The sequence below is a fragment of the Gopherus evgoodei genome, chromosome 8, assembly GCF_007399415.2.
Source record: "Gopherus evgoodei ecotype Sinaloan lineage chromosome 8, rGopEvg1_v1.p, whole genome shotgun sequence".
In the NCBI taxonomy this organism is placed as follows: domain Eukaryota; kingdom Metazoa; phylum Chordata; order Testudines; family Testudinidae; genus Gopherus; species Gopherus evgoodei.
In genome coordinates this window covers 94,614,044-94,632,703 of record NC_044329.1, presented here as the reverse complement: position 1 = coordinate 94,632,703, position 18,660 = coordinate 94,614,044, and the positions used below count along the sequence as shown (strand labels likewise).

General features: G+C 43.1%; 1 protein-coding gene across 5 annotated transcripts in view; it reads right to left on the bottom strand.

Annotated features, from left to right (window-relative positions):
- JAK1 (Janus kinase 1) overlaps positions 1 to 18,660 on the bottom strand; it is a 97,170-nt gene that overhangs the window by 7,429 nt on the left and 71,081 nt on the right. For all 5 annotated transcript variants that reach the window (XM_030574083.1, XM_030574082.1, XM_030574080.1 and 2 more), the window contains 10 exons: positions 17,254 to 17,442; positions 16,156 to 16,313; positions 15,230 to 15,353; positions 11,036 to 11,225; positions 7,147 to 7,253; positions 4,489 to 4,635; positions 3,630 to 3,717; positions 2,936 to 3,063; positions 2,241 to 2,376; positions 1,676 to 1,827 (listed from right to left, as the gene is read on the bottom strand). In XM_030574083.1, the coding sequence (XP_030429943.1) occupies positions 1,676 to 1,827; positions 2,241 to 2,376; positions 2,936 to 3,063; positions 3,630 to 3,717; positions 4,489 to 4,635; positions 7,147 to 7,253; positions 11,036 to 11,225; positions 15,230 to 15,353; positions 16,156 to 16,313; positions 17,254 to 17,442 (1,419 nt within the window). The remainder of the gene's footprint in view (positions 1 to 1,675; positions 1,828 to 2,240; positions 2,377 to 2,935; positions 3,064 to 3,629; positions 3,718 to 4,488; positions 4,636 to 7,146; positions 7,254 to 11,035; positions 11,226 to 15,229; positions 15,354 to 16,155; positions 16,314 to 17,253; positions 17,443 to 18,660) is intronic.

Here is an 18,660-nt window from a genome sequence, read left to right as displayed (position 1 = left end):
CTTATATTACAGAGCCATACTTTAACTACACAGCTATCGTAAGACACTTTCCATGATCAATCTGACTGATCTTTCTCCCATCCCAGCTTCCACAAAACAGTTCCTTTCCACCAGAAACTATGCACAGGTGTCGCCTTCCAGAGGAGACTAGTTTCTGCATAGTCTGGGACAGCTCAGAGCAACCATTCCTGAGAAAGGTTTGGTGGATATCTTCTTTCGGAAAAGTCATCTTTTGCCACTGCATCCCTCACAACAAGCATTGTCTAGAAATTTCAGGATTTGCTGCCCCCATGATGTATTGGTTCGTAAGAGCATTTTAGGGAGGGGAAAGGAGGATGGTGGAACACGCTGTTGTCAGGGAAGCAAATTCCTTTCAGCAGCTCAGCTCTTCTGCTGAGCTACCTCTTCCTCTCAGGCAACAGCTGAGGGACCCAGATACTTTCCTTGAACAGTTTAATGGTTTTTGTGCAGGCTAGGAACTGAAGAGCATCTTATTTGGAAGAGCAGAACTTCAAGGGAGAAGAATTCCAAATGGAATCTTAGCTGCGGGGATCCCAGCAGCGGTGAGGGGGAACATGGCTTTGGTTTGATTAAAGAATATTCGTGGGACATACAAGGATGTAGGAGGCCCAGGCTTGCAGGTGAGGAAGACGGCAGGGCAGAGGGAGTGACAGGTCTTCTATGACTGGGAAGAATGGGGAAAGGAAGTAGGGAGTGGGTCAGCCAGGCACTAAGGGAGGATGGAAGGAAGAAAGAAAGAAGAAATCCCAGCATGAAAGAAGATATGACGAAAGAAGAGAGCCCAGCATGGCATAGTTTTGGGAAGGGAATCCTGTCTACCTCCGTGAATGTTTCAGCCTACAGAAGGCCAGTGTTATTGGAAGAGCTCTGACTGAAGGGATGAATGGCTGGGAATAATGAGGGGGCTGTGTGTTAATTAACATGGGAGAGTCAGTGATTCTAAGAGCTAAGAACTGCTGTCATCTATTCAGAAAATAAGCTGAGTTAGTTCAATTACATCCAGACACAGAGGTGACAGTTTATTGATCATAAGGGGTCTTTTTTGTTGTTGTGAGTCTTGGGAGTGGCTTAAGGGAACAGTTGTTAGCAAATAAATGAAACCTGTGGAAAACAAAACGAAAGGAGGGCTTTCCATCTGGCACTGTCAATGCAGTACTTTGCTCTGCTGGTGCTGGCTAGATGCCCTCCTGTCCTCATTCAGTGTGCTGGCTGGATCTTGCCCTCTTCCCCCAGGTAACTAAATTTCATTGAATTTTTGTGTCTTATTTGTCAAGTGCTTTGGGATAAATAGTGTGATTTAAATGTCACATAGGCAACCCTTTAGTGCGGGCGCCTCAACAGCTCCTGCATTAGCACTAATCACTTATTACACTGTGTTAAGAAATCCCACCTTCAAAAAGCTGATACAGGATCAGTAGTTAAGCTTTAGTTATCTTTGTTGTCAGACAAAGCCCAATTCCTAGTTTAGACCTACAGTATTCTAAGCAGCAGCATCCTCCTTAGCAAACCCACCTGTACTGAATTTTCACATGGGATTTAAATAGCTGGTTGAACAGAAAATATTAAACTACTATCAACTCTAGTATGGAAACAATAAGTGCCAAAGAAGATGCATTTCACACAGCAAGGTAAGACTTATGAAACAGACTTTTACCTCTGCTAATGTCTTATCTTTCAGAGGAGCTTCTCCATTATAGCAGATTTCCCACAGTGTTGTGCCAAAACTCCACTTGTCTGCTGCAACACTTAAATTTTTTGAATCTTCAACACATTCAGGTGCAATCCAAGGGATTCGTTCGACACATTCTTAGATAAAAGTTTACACGATCTGGAGTTAATATCAACTAAGGGCTAGAAAAACTGCCAATTTATTCAGCATTGTATTGCGCTACAGCAATTTAACAAACAACTAGTTACAAGTATTGGATGTGCCCTGAGACCTTCATAAAACTGGGGTTCCTCTTATATTAGCTCATTAAACTCAATGTTGCTTTTTTACAAAGTGTGTGTATACAGAATGACAAAGGTAACCAACAAACACTGAATGTAAGCAACATTCCACTTTACTGTGTGTATCCACAAAACTATAACTTAACACTGTACAGAATGGAAGAACGAGATACCAGGCTGTGATCTGGAAGGAACTATCTGGTACAATAACGTTCTTCTGTCTTCCTTCCCAACCACAGTAAAATGAATAATCTGCTTTTATACAGTACCTTGTCTGGATAGCACAGTTATTGGAATTCCTGGGTCACTCAGCTTAATGAAAGGACCATATTCATGGTCAATTCCCTCTCTGGCCAACAGTATATTTTTCGTGCACACGTTTCCATGTACTAACTCTTTATCCTCCTATATTCAAAAGAGGGATACAATAAATACAATGATTCAGCCATGCTATGCAAGTAAATCTGCTTATACAGCTCAAGAGAGAGATGTAAATTATCCAGGATGAGCTCCAAAGAGTAGCTTGGGAGAAATGCTCCTGGTGCGTGAGAGGAAGGGGGAACTTCACCCTTATATGCCATGTTCACCCGCAGATCTCAATGCACTATGTAAAAATGAGTAAGAATCATCATCCCCCTTTCATAAGGGATGTAAATGAAGGACAATGGTGTTAAGTGACTTGCCTGAGGTCACACAGTGGAAGAGATGGGCACTGTATTTATATATTTGATTTGACATTAACAAGGCTACTCTAGGAGCCTTGGACATTCTTTGAAATAATATAAAGTAAACAACAAGGAGGTCTGACTTCCACCCACCCCAGACCACAGATGTTCCTGTGTGTTCTATTTAACAATACCCAGAAAAAGGAATTTCACTGGCAGCTACTGCACACTAATTTTGCAATTTAGACCCAAAAAACCCTACAGGCAGTACTTCCCCCTCTAGCGTGCTGCCTACTTACCAAGTAGCTTAGTGCACTTGCCAGCTGTTTGGCTACTTTGAATTTCCAAGGAGTTGTAAGAACATCGCTTTTCCGGTGCATAAAGAGATCCAGGGGCCCAAATTCAACAAACTCTTCAACCATGATATCTACAAAAATAGAGTCATGCCTTCAGTATGTAGCAACAGTATTATGTCTGAAATAATCCAAAGGGCATAACTGGATCTTCCATGGAGAGCTACATTTTTGGAGCATCTGCACCACACCACTGTGTCTGTACTAATGCTTTAAATCTGAAGTGAATTCACTGCTTGTGAAGGGTCCAGATTAACACAGTGTTCCACTGGCCACATATTAGGTACAGTATGTGCACTGGCCCTCTTCTCAGCCCTGACCTAGGAGGTAACCTCTACTGGCAGGCAAAACGTCAGGGAGTGGGAAGTCAATACCTTGCCTGGTCTCCTGACCCAAGGAAACCATTCTTATAAACACTGCCTGAAGACAGGTGGCATTAGGAAGAAAAACTCTGATATGATACAAAGCTGAAGGAAAGGCTCCTCATTCCAATTCCACCACTACTTTGATTATTATTTATACTGCAATCATGGATTAGGACCTGTTGTGCAAGGCGCTGAACAAAAAGACTGACCCTTCCCTTAAAGGCTTATGTCATGACTTCATAAGAGCCACATTTACAGATTTTAAATGAACTCACTTTCTACATCACGGACACAGACCCCGTGAAGGAAGACGATGTGTTTGTGGGAAATTTGCCTCATCATGCTTGCTGTCTCAAAAAATGCCTATTAGAAAGTGAAATAGTAAAAGTAAATACCAGCATTTCAGTTGCTATCCTAAAGCAAAGCATGTAAGGAAACAACTGAATGTGACATATTATTATAAAGTTTAGGAAAGACCAACATGACTCCTGTAACATGCAGGATCAACAACATGTTAAAGTGCTACATAAACACCAGGGCAGTAGAAGTGCTGTCGTTTGAACTTTATATACCGTGCCAACTCTTATGCCAAGGGTTTTAAAGCATCCTATCAACATTAAGCCTCACCACCCTCCTGTATAGTAGCAGCTCCTCTTCACATGGAGTAAACTGAGGCACAGAGAGGTTAAGTGACTTGTGTGCGGTTATATGGTGAATCAGTGTCAGAAGTGCTGATAGACTCTAGCAACCTGACTCCAAGCCTACTGCTTGGAGTCAGAATGCTAGACCAGGACCTAATCTAGTAGTTACTAGAAATTCTTACCCCTGTGTATAGCCCATTGAACTCAGTGGGACTGATGACTCGAGAAGTTACTTGCATGTGGGATCAGGGCCTCGATTTGTGACTCATCTGAAAAAACTGACTCCTGACTAAATTAGGCTGATCTTGTCAGGTGCATGAGTATTGCAGGAAACGTTAGATAGCATCTTGCATGCAAAATGCTAGCCTTAACTTTTCAACTTCCTCAGTTTTGTATGCAAACTAATGTTATTTAAATAACTAACATCTGAACATGAATAATGTGGCATGGCTATTTGTTTGTATACTATGAACTGAAAAGAAGAAGAACTTGCCAAAGAAATGTCTCTGTGACTGGGGTCCAAGACTTTGAGGAGGACTTTCTTTTCTTTTTCATCCTGGTACCCTTCATTCTCATCTTCCTTATAATTGAGAATCCCGGAGTAAATCTGTGTCCTTGTTCCTCTTCCAAGGTGTTCATCCTAAAACGTAGTGTATAACCAGCATTTTCAAACCAAGGCATCAAAGAAACAGGCATAGAGCTACAAAAATATTTAAAACCAGTCCTTGCAACCACTCAAAATTCCCTATTCCACTTGCTTTAGTACTATTCAGATTTCACCATCAGCAATCTGTCACCAAAGAGAAATTAGTAACATTTTACAGTAAGTGCCAGCTCATTAGTCCTCCTTTTGGCATGCTCTGAAAATGATGTTTTTTATCATGTTGAACTCATTTAGTATTAATAGGATGTCAGATATTAGATCTACATTAATACCAAACAAGTCCAGCACGATTTAATGTTATTAGAATGAATATCAAATGAATTAATGATGACTGACCTCTTATTTACAACAGGATGACACTGATGTATTACTTTAAAATTTTACCAGAAAATTACAGCAAGTAATATTTCAGTGGAACTCATTGTCAGGGATGTTAGAAAAAACAGACATCTCCCCTCAAATTAACAGAGGATTCTCCTTGGTTCTTTTGCAGAAAGAACGTATGTACACCTCTACCTTGATATAACGCTGTCCTCGGGAGCCAAAAAAAAGGTACCGTGTTATAGGTGAAACCGCGTTATATCGAACTTGCTTTGATCCATTGGAGTGTGCAGCCCCAGCCCCCTGGAGCGCTACTTTACCGCATTATATATGAATTCGTGTTATATCAGGTTCATTATATCGGGGTAGAGGTGTATGTGCTGATTATTATTGCCAGGCAGTTCAGCTGTCCCTCCCCTCACTGCCCTGTGCTGCTCCTGCCCTCTGCCTTGGAGCAACTCCTGGGAGCTTCCTGCTTGGTGAGTGTGTGTGTGTGTGTGTGTGTGTGTGTGTGTGTGTGTGTGTGTGTGTGTGTGTGTGTGTGTGTGTGTGTGTGTGTGTGTGCGCGCACTAATGTCAGCTTGTCCCCCCCTCTCCCTGCTCCTGCCCACTGCTTCCTGCCCCCAATCTCCACAGAGCAGGGGAGGGGACAGACAGGGCTCGGGATGGATGGCTGTCTCAACTTGCTGATCTACTTAAAAAGGCAATGTACTTACAGTGGCATCAGCGTACTTAAAGGGTCAATGCATGCCTCCCTCACACACAGGGTGTGTGTCTCTGTCTCTCTCTGCCATGCTGTCTCCCCTCCCTCCATTCATGCTGCCTTGTAGAGTGTGAGGCTACATTAACAACGTGTAAACTCATAAGACTTTAAGGTCAGAACAGACCATTATGATCATTTACTCTGACCTCCTGCACAACGCAGGCCACAAAATCTCACTCATCCACCTCTATAACAAACCCTAACTTCCTGAGGGCTCAGTAAGGCATTCCCTGGGAAATATCCCAACCTCTGATTTCACCACCTCAACCAAGGTTTACAATCATCATTGATGTGTACAGTATTAAATTGTTTGTTTAAAACTTATAGTGTGTGTGTGTGTGTGTGTGTGTGTGTGTGTGTGTGTGTGTGTGTGCGTGTGTGTGTATGTAGAGAAACACAGTACCCAAGACATGGTACACACACAGTATATTTTTATATAATATACACATCCCGCTACCTCGATATAACGTGGCCCGATATAATACAAATTTCAGATATAACCCAGTAAACCAGCACTCTGGGGAGGGAGGGGGCGGGGGGGCTGTGCTCTCCAGTGGATCAAAGCAAGTTCAATATAACGCAGTTTCACCTATAGCGCGATAAGATTTTTTGGCTCCTGGGGACAGCGTTATGTAGAGGTGTGTGTATATATACAGTCTTTTGTCTGGTGAAAAAAATTTCCCTGGAACCTAACTCCTGCTATTTACACTAATTCTTATGAGGAAATTAGATTCACTTAACATTATTTCGCTTAAAGTAGCATTTTTCAGGAACAAAACTACAACATTAAGTGAGGAGTTACTGTATTTGTTGACACAAGCTCTGAGACTTGCAGCCACGGGGGTTTTTTTTTTGTTAGTATAGACATACCTTTACAGTCACCTAAATCCCACTGACTTTCAGACAGATTTATGCTCCTAAATCCCTAAGTCACTTCTGAAAATGGGACTTAAGCTCCTAAATCACTTAGATGTTTCTCTTGTTTCCTACTGGGAAAAATCTCAAGTTTTCGGTACCATGTTTCTCTCCTGAATCAAGCCTTCAAAAATATAAGATCTTTACAAAACAGAGTGGGTTAAGGTGTATGGGTGATAAAACCCATAACCCAAAACCAGTCTGGGAAATGTGTTTTTCCTTCCTGATGGAAAAACATGTACACAGGGTTTGCTATGCAAGTGCCTATAACCCATCATTGCTAAAATGCTTGAGTTCACGTTGTGTGGCTTAACAGCTCTTTTAAACCAATAATAATTTTTTAAAAGTCTCTTTGGAGGGAGGGGAGACTCTTTCACTGTTGAGATTTCATGTTATTTCCCTAGGCATGAAGGCTTTTTGTTCTTGTTTGGTTATATGGGGCAACTGAAAGGATCAGCAAAGCAAATTGATATTCAGCAGCTACTTACCTGCGTAACTTCTTCTTTGAGGATTCGATGGAAACTCAGCTGACCTAGAGGGCAAACCGGATGCCATTCCTGGCCTTTCTTTGTTGCCACTAACAAGTTGGAGATTTCTGGAGGATGGACAGGAAAGAGAGAAAACACTTTGCTGTAGTTTATTTTTTAATCTTAAATTAGCAATTCCTTACTTCTAATAGTTCCTCTAATAATGGAATTTTATCTTCCATATGCTAACTGCAAGCTAATATTCCCAGATAGTTAGATGCTAGGAGAAGTTACCTGACCAGATAATCACATTTTAAGATTTTTCCCTAAAACTATCACTTGGAAGAGAATCCAACAAAAAAAGCCCATTTTTTAATCTCCTCATCATAACCTTAGCTAGTGTTGCTTTGTACAGCACCACAAAAATTGCCAGTACTCAACTGCACTGAAAAATATACAGGACACAAATGTGCCTGTTAAGCGCTGGCCTGCATTGGGATTATTGCAACTGCACAATGCTTCAAGCAGAGCTCTGGAAAGCAACGTACACAGTGTTTCCCGGTGCTCCCTGCATGCCCTCTGGGCCACCCGTTAAGTGGGTATAACCTGCACTCCATTCTGAGGGCAGCCAGATCAGCTGGCCTGTCTGGAGATGGTGAGAAAGCCCTTCCCCTCTCCAAGCAGAATGGCTTGCACTTCAGGGAGTGCTAGCAGTCCCAGTGCCCAGAGTGCAAAAACTGACACTTTGCCCTGGAAGTGGGTGGGGAGCTCAGAATAAAGGCTCAGTGCACACTCATCCTCCCTTGTGTATCTGTACAGAGAAAATCTACAATCTGATGTATGTACACATTTGGTCTTCTTGCGCTCTACAGCAGCAGTTAGTTAAAGGTATACAAATACAAAACACCATATGTCTTTCAGATGCATATGCATCCTTTCTCATTGCCATTACAGGGAGCAGAACATGTTTCTCAAGGTCAGATCATGACTCTGCATTCTTACAATACTTTATACGGACCTAAGACTGAAAAATTATTTTCATTTCACACCAAAATTTCTTTACAAACCTAAGGAGTTTTTTTAATTATTATTTTTAAAAAGGCAAACAGGAAGGGGAGAGACAGAACAGTGAACCTTTGGGATCTTGCCTTATCGGCAACAAGAGTTCCCATCAAGGTCAAAAGACAAATTTACACTCATGTAAACAGCTGCAACTCTGATGAAGTCAGTGGAAGGGTTGGGTAAGCAGGAGATAAAAGTTAACCCTCCCATAATAATATAATTACTACAACTGCAAAAAATATCTCAGGAATTTAGGCTGTTTAAATGTAATTCCTTTAATCTCTCAGTGCTCCAGACAACACTAATTGAATCTATTTCCCTATGTTAAGCTCTCCTCACACCTTCTATGGGTCATCTTAATTATCACTTCAAAAGTTTTTTTTCTCCTGCTGATGATAGCTCATCTCAATTGATTGGACTCTTACAGTTGGTATGTGTATTTCCACCTTTTCATGTTCTCTGTGGGCTTGTCTACATCAGAAAGTTGCAGCGCTGGTGAGGGAGTTACAGCGCTGCAACTTTGAAGGTGTACACATCTGCAGGGCACCACCAGCGCTGCAACTCCCTGTTTGCAGCGCTGGCCGTACTCCCGTTTTGTCTCGGGTGTAGAGGATCCAGCGCTGGTGATCCAGCGCTGGTAATCCAATGTAGACAGTTACCAGCGCTTTTCTTGACCTCCGTGGAAGGAGGAAGCCTCTGGTAATCAAGCTGGTTTCCTTTCCCGGTTTGCTCTCTCGGTCCCGGAGCCACCCAGCAAACCGCAGGGAAGGAGACCTGCTTGCTCGGGGTTCCGGGACCGAGAGAGCAAACCGGGAAAGGAGACCAGCTTCGCCGCGGTTTGCTCTCGCGTTCCCGGAGCCACCCAGCAAACCGCAGGGAAGGAGACCTGCTTGCTCGGGGTTCCGGGACCGAGAGAGCAAACCGGGAACGCCGCGGTTTGCTCTCTCGGTCCCGGAGCCACCCAGCAAACCGCAGGGAAGGAGACCTGCTTGCTCGGGGTTCCGGGACCGAGAGAGCAAACCGGGAAAGGAAACCAGCTTCGCCGCGGTTTGCTCTCTCGGTCCCGGAACCCCGAGCAAGCAGGTCTCCTTCCCTGCGGTTTGCTGGGTGGCTCCGGGACCGAGAGAGCAAACCGCGGCGTTCCCGGTTTGCTCTCTTGGTCCCGGAACCCCGAGCAAGCAGGTCTCCTTCCCTGCGGTTTGCTGGCTGGCTCCGGGACTGAGAGAGCAAACCGCGGCGTTCCCGGTTTGCTCTCTCGGTCCCGGAACCCCGAGCAAGCAGGTCTCCTTCCCTGCGGTTTGCTGGGTGGCTCCGGGACCGAGAGAGCAAACCGCGGCGTTCCCAGTTTGCTCTCTCGGTCCCGGAACCCCGAGCAAGCAGGTCTCCTTCCCTGCGGTTTGCTGGCTGGCTCCGGGACCGAGAGAGCAAACCGCGGGGAAGCTGGTTTCCTTTCCCGGTTTGCTCTCTCGTCCCGGAACCCCCCTTGAAGCCGCCCAACAGCGCTGCAGTGTGGCCACATCTAACACCACTTGCAGCGCTGGTTGCTGTAAGTGTGGCCACTCTGCAGCGCTGGCCCTATACAGCTGTACTAATACAGCTGTAACAACCAGCGCTGCAAAATTTTAGATGTAGACATGGCCTGTATGTATAAATATCTCCTGTCTGTGTTCCATTCTATGCATCCGAAGAAGTGAGCTGTAGCTCACGAAAGCTCATGCTGAAATACATTTATTAGTCTCTAAGGTGCCACAAGTACTCCTGTTCTTTTTGCGGATACAGACTAACACGGCTGCTACTCTGAAACCAGACAATTATTATTACTTTAGTTTCTGAAGCACTGTCAATGTTGTTACATAAGTAGTGCAACATGACTTTCATATGTACAAATTATACTTCTCTAAACTTTTCACAAACTAAAAAGGTAGCTACTTTATCTCTGTTATTCCCCTTATTCACAGGAAACCATTATCTGATCAACAGGACCACACCACGTCCTTCCTCTTTCATAAAATTCAGCTACAAGTAATTTGTACACTTTTTATAAAGTGACTTTAATGAAATTCACAACAACACTGCACACAGCTCTGTTCTACTCCCATAACCAATTTTAAAGCAAAGTCTGAAGTCCTTGCTCAGACAAAATTCCCAGTGACGTCAAAGTGTGTTCTACCTAAGTAATGGCTTCAGGATCAACCCCTTTGTTTCCCTCTCTTTAATTATTATTATAACACTTAATCTCAAGAGCAAGTGATATTTAAACAAAAAGGTCATAACATGACATTCCACCCTGCACGTTTTCTTTGGTAGAACAAAGAATACAGTGGATGGCAGCACCATTGCTTGGTGTACGTGTCTTTTGTGGCAGCAGGGGAAGCTCCTAAATGATTACAGCTTACATTTTACAACATTAATTGGTATTTAAACACATGATTCATAATGAGTCAGTTGTGATATTTTTCTTTTTTTAAGAAACCTCTAAGAGCTATATTAAAATTAGTCATCTACTGTTGATACTACAGGGCTGGTTATTTACATGCTGAAGGCAATGTGCTACTTACTTTTAAAACTGTGCACAAATTATGCTAGCAATTAGCAACAGCCCTTAAGCACATCCTGTGCTGAGATCACACAGTTCTCAAAAAATAATTTGTTCTCCATACTTGCAGTACGATGAAGTACTTAGTCTTTTTTATTAAAAAGGCTTTTCTCCCCTGAAATAGGTAGGACACTTTAAAATTTGTTGTTAAATCTGTCAAAAATTAAAAACACAGAACAAAATGCAAAGTCCTTCTGTGGTAAGAAATGCATTCAACTTCTCCAGAACAAAGGCTGAAGAGAGAGTCACTACCTTTTGGTTTTGGCTGGCAGCATCTCTTCAGTGTAAAGCTTATGTTGTCCGTTCTAAGGGTCTGTCCCTTCAAGTGATCCATCAGTTCTTTTAAAGATGGGAAAAACTTATTTGAGCCATGAAGGAAGCAACCACCTTTTGTCACCTCAATCTGGAAGTTCTTATACTGGATTGATTCATTTAACCTTTGCTATTTTAGGGGAAAAAAAGCAAAATGTTAATCAGAAAAATGAAACAATAGGACATAGGAGCTGACAAGCACATCTGGGGCCAAATTAATCCCTGATAAGAGTCCAAAGAAGCCAGTGAAATTAAACCAGGGACCAATTTTGCACCATAAATCTACCCATGCCAACTTAAAGCCCTGCTTTTAAAGTGGCATATACTAAAATTTTAATGGGGCCAATTTCCCCAGTCCTTAATGGACTAAAATTCCTAATAGTGTCATTTAAGGGCTGCAGAATTTGAATTTATGTCTCAAAATATAAATCTTTCCTAAAATAACTTTAAATCCACAAATGATGGTTTACTTACTACAATGCAGGATAGACTGCTCCAGACATTGAGTGAAAATGCCCTTTTAGATCTCAAGCCTGAATACGTTCTCCAGTTGCAGTCCATACCCTTGGAGTACACTTTCAAATGTAGGCACCTACCACCCGTGGCTTTGAAATTCTATCCCCTTATCTTTTAGCCTGAACTGCTATATACTAGATCTCTGGGTGTGATTCTTCTTCAAGTCTCTATAGCAGGGGTGGGCAAACTTTTTGGCCCGAGGGCCACATTGGGGTTGTGCAACTGTATGGAGGGTCAGGTTGGGAAGGCTGTGCCTCCCTAAACAGCCTGGCCCCAGCCCCTATCCGTCCCCTCCCACTTCCCACCCCGTCTGCCCCCCTCAGAACCCCCAACCCATTCAATCCTCCCGTGCTCCTTGTCCCCTGACTGTCCCGTCCCAGGTCCCTCACCCCCATCCAAACCCCCTGTGCCCTGACCCCTATTCACACCCATTGACAGCCCCCCACAGGACTCCCACCCCCTATCCAACCACCCTCTGTTCCTCGTCCCCTGACCACCCCTTCCTGGGATCCCCTACCCCTAACTTCCCCCCTGGGATCCCACCTTCTTATCCAACGCCCTCTGCTCCCTGTCCCTGACTGCCCTCCCGACCCCTAGCCACATACCCACCCCCTGACAGGCCCTCCCAGGACTCCCAACCCTCCCTGTTCCCCATCCCCTGACTGCCCCCCCAGAACCTCTGCCCCATCCAACCACCTCCTCCTCCCTGACTGCCCCTCAGGAGCCCCGCCCCCTTAGCAGGAGCTCGCAGCCACGACACCCGCCCAGAGCCAGCTGCGCTCCCAACGCTATCCAGTGGCAGCGGCGAGCCAGAGTGTGGCCTGTGTGGCTGTGGCGGAGGGGGGCCAGCAAGGGAGGGACTAGGCTCCCTTGCCGGGAGCTCAAGGGCCTGACAAGAAGGTCCCGCGGGCTGTAGTTTGCCCACGTTTGCTCTATAGTATTTGTACATAAGGTATTTGCAGTAAGGTTCTCACAGTCCTAGTTTTCCGAGACAAACTTCACAGTGCCTCAATTTTCCCATCTGTACAAGGGAAATAATGATCACCCACTTCTGTAAAATGTGTTGATCTACAAATGCTGGATGTAGTGTCGTAGCCATGTTGGTCTCAGGATATTAGAGAGACAAGGTGGGTGAGATAATCTATTTATCTTTTCCATTGGTGAGAGAGACAAGCTTTCAAGCTTACTCAGAGCTCTTCTTCAGGTCCAGGAAAGCCGAGGGGGGTGGGGTGGAAAATGGTAGGGGATTATAGACTGTTATAAGCATAAATCTAGTGTTCAGTCCATGATTTTTAGTGTCTAGCATGTTATGAATTTAAGCTCTGAGGTTCATTTTTTGAAGGTGTTGCACAGGTTTCATTTAAGGATGAAGACAGAGAGATCAGATATAGAGTGATCGCTTTGTAAAATGTGTTCACCCACAGGTGATATGGTGTTTTTGTCTTTTATCATTTTTCTATGAGTTCATTTGAGAGCGTAGTTATTGTCTGGTTCACCCACATAGTTGTTATTGTGGCATTTAGTGCACTGGATGAGGAACACCACGTTGTGACTGGCACATGTAGGACTCATGGATCTTGAAAAGTGTGTTTTGAGGAGTGTTCATCACTGTAGCACTAGAGATACATCTACAGGTTTTGCAGCTGTTCTGGCAAAGTCTAGTGCTGCTTTGAGTTGGTGTGTCCTGGTCTGTGGGGACCTTCCTTCTGATGATGAGCTTGGATATGTTGGTGGGTTGTTTGAAGGCCAGAAGAGAGGGGTAGGAAAGATTTCTTTCAGGATGTGATCCCCACTGAGTATGGGTTGTAATTGTTTGATGATACCTTGTATGTGTTTCGGTGAGAGATGGTACATGACGACTATGGGTGTTTGGTTGAAGAGAGTTTTATTTTTGTATTGAAGAAGGTTCTCTCAGTGTATTTGGAGTATCCATGATGGGATCTATTTCTCTGGTGTCCTTGTTTGGTGAAGGCAGTTTTAAGTGTGTTAAAGTGTATATTCCAGACTTTCTCCTCAGAGCACATTCCGAGATATCTGAATGTTTGGCTGAAGATAACAGATTTCTTAGTTCTGTCGTGGTTACTGGACCTGTGAAAGTAGGTGTGGTGATCCGTGGGTTTCTATTCGTGAAGCTGATCGTGGTGTCCAGGAAGGTGCTGCTAGTGTGGGAGTGTTCTAGAAAGAGTTTAATGGATGGGTGGTGATTGTTGAAGTTATGGTGGAAATCTGAGGGAGTTTAGGTTGTCTGTGCAGAGGATGAAGATATCCTCAATGTATCTCAGGTATATAAAACTGATTTCATGGTGTATGTGCCCAGAAATTCTTCTTCAAGGTAGCCCGTGAAGAGGTTGGCACATTTGGGAGCCATCCTTATACCCATAGCTGTTCCCATGGTTTGGACAAAGTGTTTGTTGTGGAATGTAAAGCTGTTGTAGGAATTTTACATAATTTTACTTTCCTTGCAGCTATTACATCCTGCAGTCCTACTTTCAAGTGTTACTCACTGATGTCCTTACCTCTCCTACACCCCATTAGTTTTTGCTATTTCTGTTACCTATGGGAGCGCCCTCTGCTGCAGCCTTCCTTACTCCTATCTGAAGATAAACCCTGCAGAAGAAGGCACTGTATGTATATTTGCTTGCCCCATTCAATCACCCATATGTTCCACACTTAGTTATTTTATATTGTGGAATTCCAATTGCCATTTTCCTCCCAATTCCCTAGATGGCTCAAATTCTGGAGTGGTTTTGGAAAGTACCTCCTAGTTTGGTTCTTTTAAGTGGTCCATCCAGCCACTTACTTACATGGTCCTAATCACTGCAGCATCTGAGCACCATCAGCTCCTAAATATAGTACCATTCCTTTCTGTAGTTAATTTTAACAACTCTGGACCAGTTCTGCTTTCAGATCCATACATACAACTACCACTGAAGTCAGTGGGAGTTGTACATGCATAGCTTGGGGGCCACACTCTATCTTCCAAGTTCTGTTTCTCTCTCCAGATAATTCATAAATGTTAAAGAAATGAGCCCAACAATGACCTTTGAAGGATCCACTTAATAAAGTGACTGCCTGACTTCCCAACATTTGTCTACAACCAATTCTCTTTCCAATTTATCATTCTGTCACTTTTTCCAAAATACTGTATGTTGTTAACTTCCTCTGTGATGCCTTGTCCAACGCCTCTTATATAGTTCCAGGCAAACAACCCTCATCTAATGTCTCTGTCACTTGTCCGGAAAACCACCTAAAGAAACATTTTGAATAGAGTGAGGAACTCTGACAGTTACTCTTCCTTCTGCCGATCTTTGAGCATATATTTGATCCAACAAAAGCATCATTTTGGATCTGTCACTCACACACCCTCCTGCATGGAGTTCCAGTGGGAATTCTGCATAAACTGAACCAGTATGATAGAGATACCACAGGTACTCAGAGATTTACCCTGTAGTAAGTAGGCTGTTGTGGCTATTGGGGCCACTTGTTAGTCAGATAGGATCACATGCACTAAGCTACTGAATTGCACGTATATGGATCAAGAGGCGTTTATAGCCTTTACCTGACTCCAACATCGTATGTGATGCTGGTAACTTCATTCAGTGATGTGTCCCAACGTACCTGTGAGATTTCAGAACACGTCACTGTCATGAGGATGTGATTAAAGTCTGTACAGCTCCACCTCAGCACATACATCCCCTCCTCATTCCCTTCTTGTCTCAATTTGTTGATGGCATACTCTGTGCTGAAACAGTTAACACAAGACTGAGTATAATGGGCAAATGAGCAGTTACATTCCAAAGCTATTTTAATCAAATGTCGTCTTGAAATCTACACAGTCTTTAGAACAAGAATGAGCAACTGCACTATACTAGCACTTACACTATTAAAACATACTTTATACTGTGTGCATGTATACACACCTTGATTTGTTAACAAGCTTCCAGAACTGTATTCATGCAACAGCTTTGTTTTCTGTTTGTTGCACTTTCAAATTTTGAAGAACTATGCCTGTCTACAGAAATAGTTGCCATTATGTTTTCATATGTAGTTGTAGCCTATTACAAGTGAAATGCAGAATAGCACGATACAGAAGATAAAGGCATTGTGAGTGTGATTATTATAAGCGCTCAGCAGTGGCCTTACTCTGCTTCACTTGAAGTTGCTGGGAGTATTGCCATTTTATTGTTCATTTCAATAACAAAAGAATTGGGCCAGCAGTAAGTACTTCTGAAAATCCTACCCTAGAATTTCAAATGACTTACACCAGATGCTGTTCTCCTTCTCTCCCATCTTAGCAACATTTTAACAAATTGTCTCAAACTGAACATGCAAACATCTGGGAAACAGTTTGGAACTGTAAAAATAAATGCTGGTTTCCAGCAGTCTTGATCATCATCAATTAAGTCACCCTACAATTCTTTGCTAGCAAATCCCTGCTAGACTAGAATCCTCCTAAATATCCTCAGTTAATTCAGGGTAGTACTATGGCTCTAGGGGAGGGATAAATGTCTTTAAAAAATCAAGACAAAAGCATTTAAACTAACCAAATGGGCCCATGACAGCCATTTTTTATGTTATGCTCTATCAAAGGTGGAGCTACATCCGTGCAGAGATAGAGGTGGGCGTCTGCAGTAAGTCTGAAGTATCCATCTACTAAAGATGCAAATGACAAGGCCTCCTCGTGTGAAGAAAGTTTTAATTCCTAGAATAAAGAAGATATTTTAGTCAAGAATTACTGAAGTTCAGTTAAAAAAAATTAATAAAAGGAGGGAAGGAGAGGGTTAGAATCTGGGAATTTATGTATGCTACTGTTTTCCCCAGGATTTTTCAAAGGGGAGGGCAAAATGTTATCCAAGTACCTACGGCACAAGGAAATATTTAGGAGGATAACAGTGACCATTATATAGCCTCAGATATCTTTTTGACAAGTTAGCATGGGTGAGCAGATGGTTTCACTGAATGGTGGGCTACACACACACCCTAACCACGAGATCCACGAGTGCAGAGTCTGGCACCCATGTGAGTCCCTCTGATTCAAAAGGACTTCTCAGGAGCATGCAGGAGGCCCACACTGGATTTGGAGCCACACGTATTTTGACAGTTCATTTCTAAATTCAGGCATCCAAAACAATCCTCAGCAGGAGGAAAAGGTCAGGGCCACTCTCTTTGGGGAATGCCATTATTCCTGTGCTCGCTGATGCTCTTCTCCTGCCTCTTCCCCACCTGATCTTTCTCTTGGTCCCCTCTCCCTCCATGCTCACAGCTGTTTCTCTCTTTCCTCCACACTGCTTTTATCTTGCCAAGATGCATCCAGGGAGGTCACAGACAACTAACTACGAAGTGTGGTGGGGTTGTTTACCACATATTGGGAGGGCTTGGATGGGAATAACAAGAAGTGTGGTGGTATGGATAATGACACGTACACAGCTGCATAGCTTTGGGGAAGAAAGATGTTTATCAATTTGTTCCTCCAAACAGAGCACTTGTGTTTTTTAAAAACACAAATTGTTGACATTACAATGTTTGGTACCCATTAGATAAATAACAGGAGTGATGGTATTAATGGCACCACTTTTGTTCAGCTATACTCTCATTAGCTTGTCCTTCTGCTGGGAAAGAGCTTACCGCACCTAAGCCCTTACCATCTTTTCGTGGTTCTGCTTGTTAATATTGATCGTGGATTCCTTTATGACAAGGAGTGTGATTTCAGGAAAATATGAAAAATTGTTCCATTCCTCTCGCATTTTGTTTTTTTCTTCATCCTTCTTGTTTTTGCTGTCTGATTTTTTCCTCTTTAGTTTATTATGTTTCTCTCTCTCGGGCTGTACAACCTGCAAACATTTTGGAATGGAAGTACCAGATAAATATTTTTTAAGCACTGAAGATACATTTTCATGCTAAAATTAATCTTGGGTGGATTTTTCAAACCATTGCCCTCAGAATTAACAGGTCACTCATGTCTTTAATGTGTATTTTATAAAGATTCATTCTCTAAAAGACTATTTAGTGAAACAGGATCAAGAGCAAGTAATTCATACATTCTGTGACTGAGGAACCTTTTGATTCCAACTGGAAGAGGGGGTATGGAGCACATAAGGGTACAGGAATCCCAAGTCTGGTATTCACATCAGAGTTCACCATACAGTATCATATGAAGTCTCTAATAAAAGCTTGAGACACTCTGGGCATCAATGTTGCTGTGAAATATATGTAAAGATGCTATGCAAGGAGTTGTGTATTTACGCTGGAAATTATGTTAAGGTCTGTCTCAAGGGACTGGCCATCAGCAAAGGTGAAAAACAGATTTTCTGTCAGACAAGAAATGTTTGTCTAGCTGGCTGTTTACATGTAAATTCAGTATTGTACAGTTCATAATGGTCTCCTCTCACACATCTGAACCAAATGCTAATATAGGCCTGTGTGAGCTTCAGAGAGAAAAGTAACAGGAGGAAGTAAGCAGTTTGATTGAAAATGCTGGCGAGAGCTTTGGGTGAGATATGCTTCTTTAGACAGGAGGTTAAACCTGTTAGTTTACATATAAAATAAAATCATAACATGTTTTCTAGAGGCTAATCATTCGTTCCCATCTTTGACATTGGTTTTTATTTGACTCTCTATTTTTTCTTAAATAAACTTCTTTTTATTTTATAATGGCACTCATGTGCTGTGTATAATACAGGGGCAGTGATCTATGATAAAAACTGATAAACAGAGGTACGCTGTTCCTTTGAGAACAGGGGATCTGGGATTTCCGTAGGTATCTGGTGACTAGGGGCTGGATACTACAGGGGGACACTTTGAAAGGACTCAGAGGCTTGGGTCCTTCTGTTGCCAACCTGCAAGGCAAAGACAGTGCTGTGTAGCCCAGAGGAGAGTACTTCAATGGCTGACAGGCTGGTTGTGTTAGGGACTTAAATATCCAGCCAGACTCTCTTGCTCTGGAAGCATGTAGTAACAAGGTGATTCACAGCTCTGGGCGCCAGGAGAAGTGTCACAAATTCTAAGCCTGGTTTTGCCAACAATTCATTGCGCAACCTTTGGCATGTCAG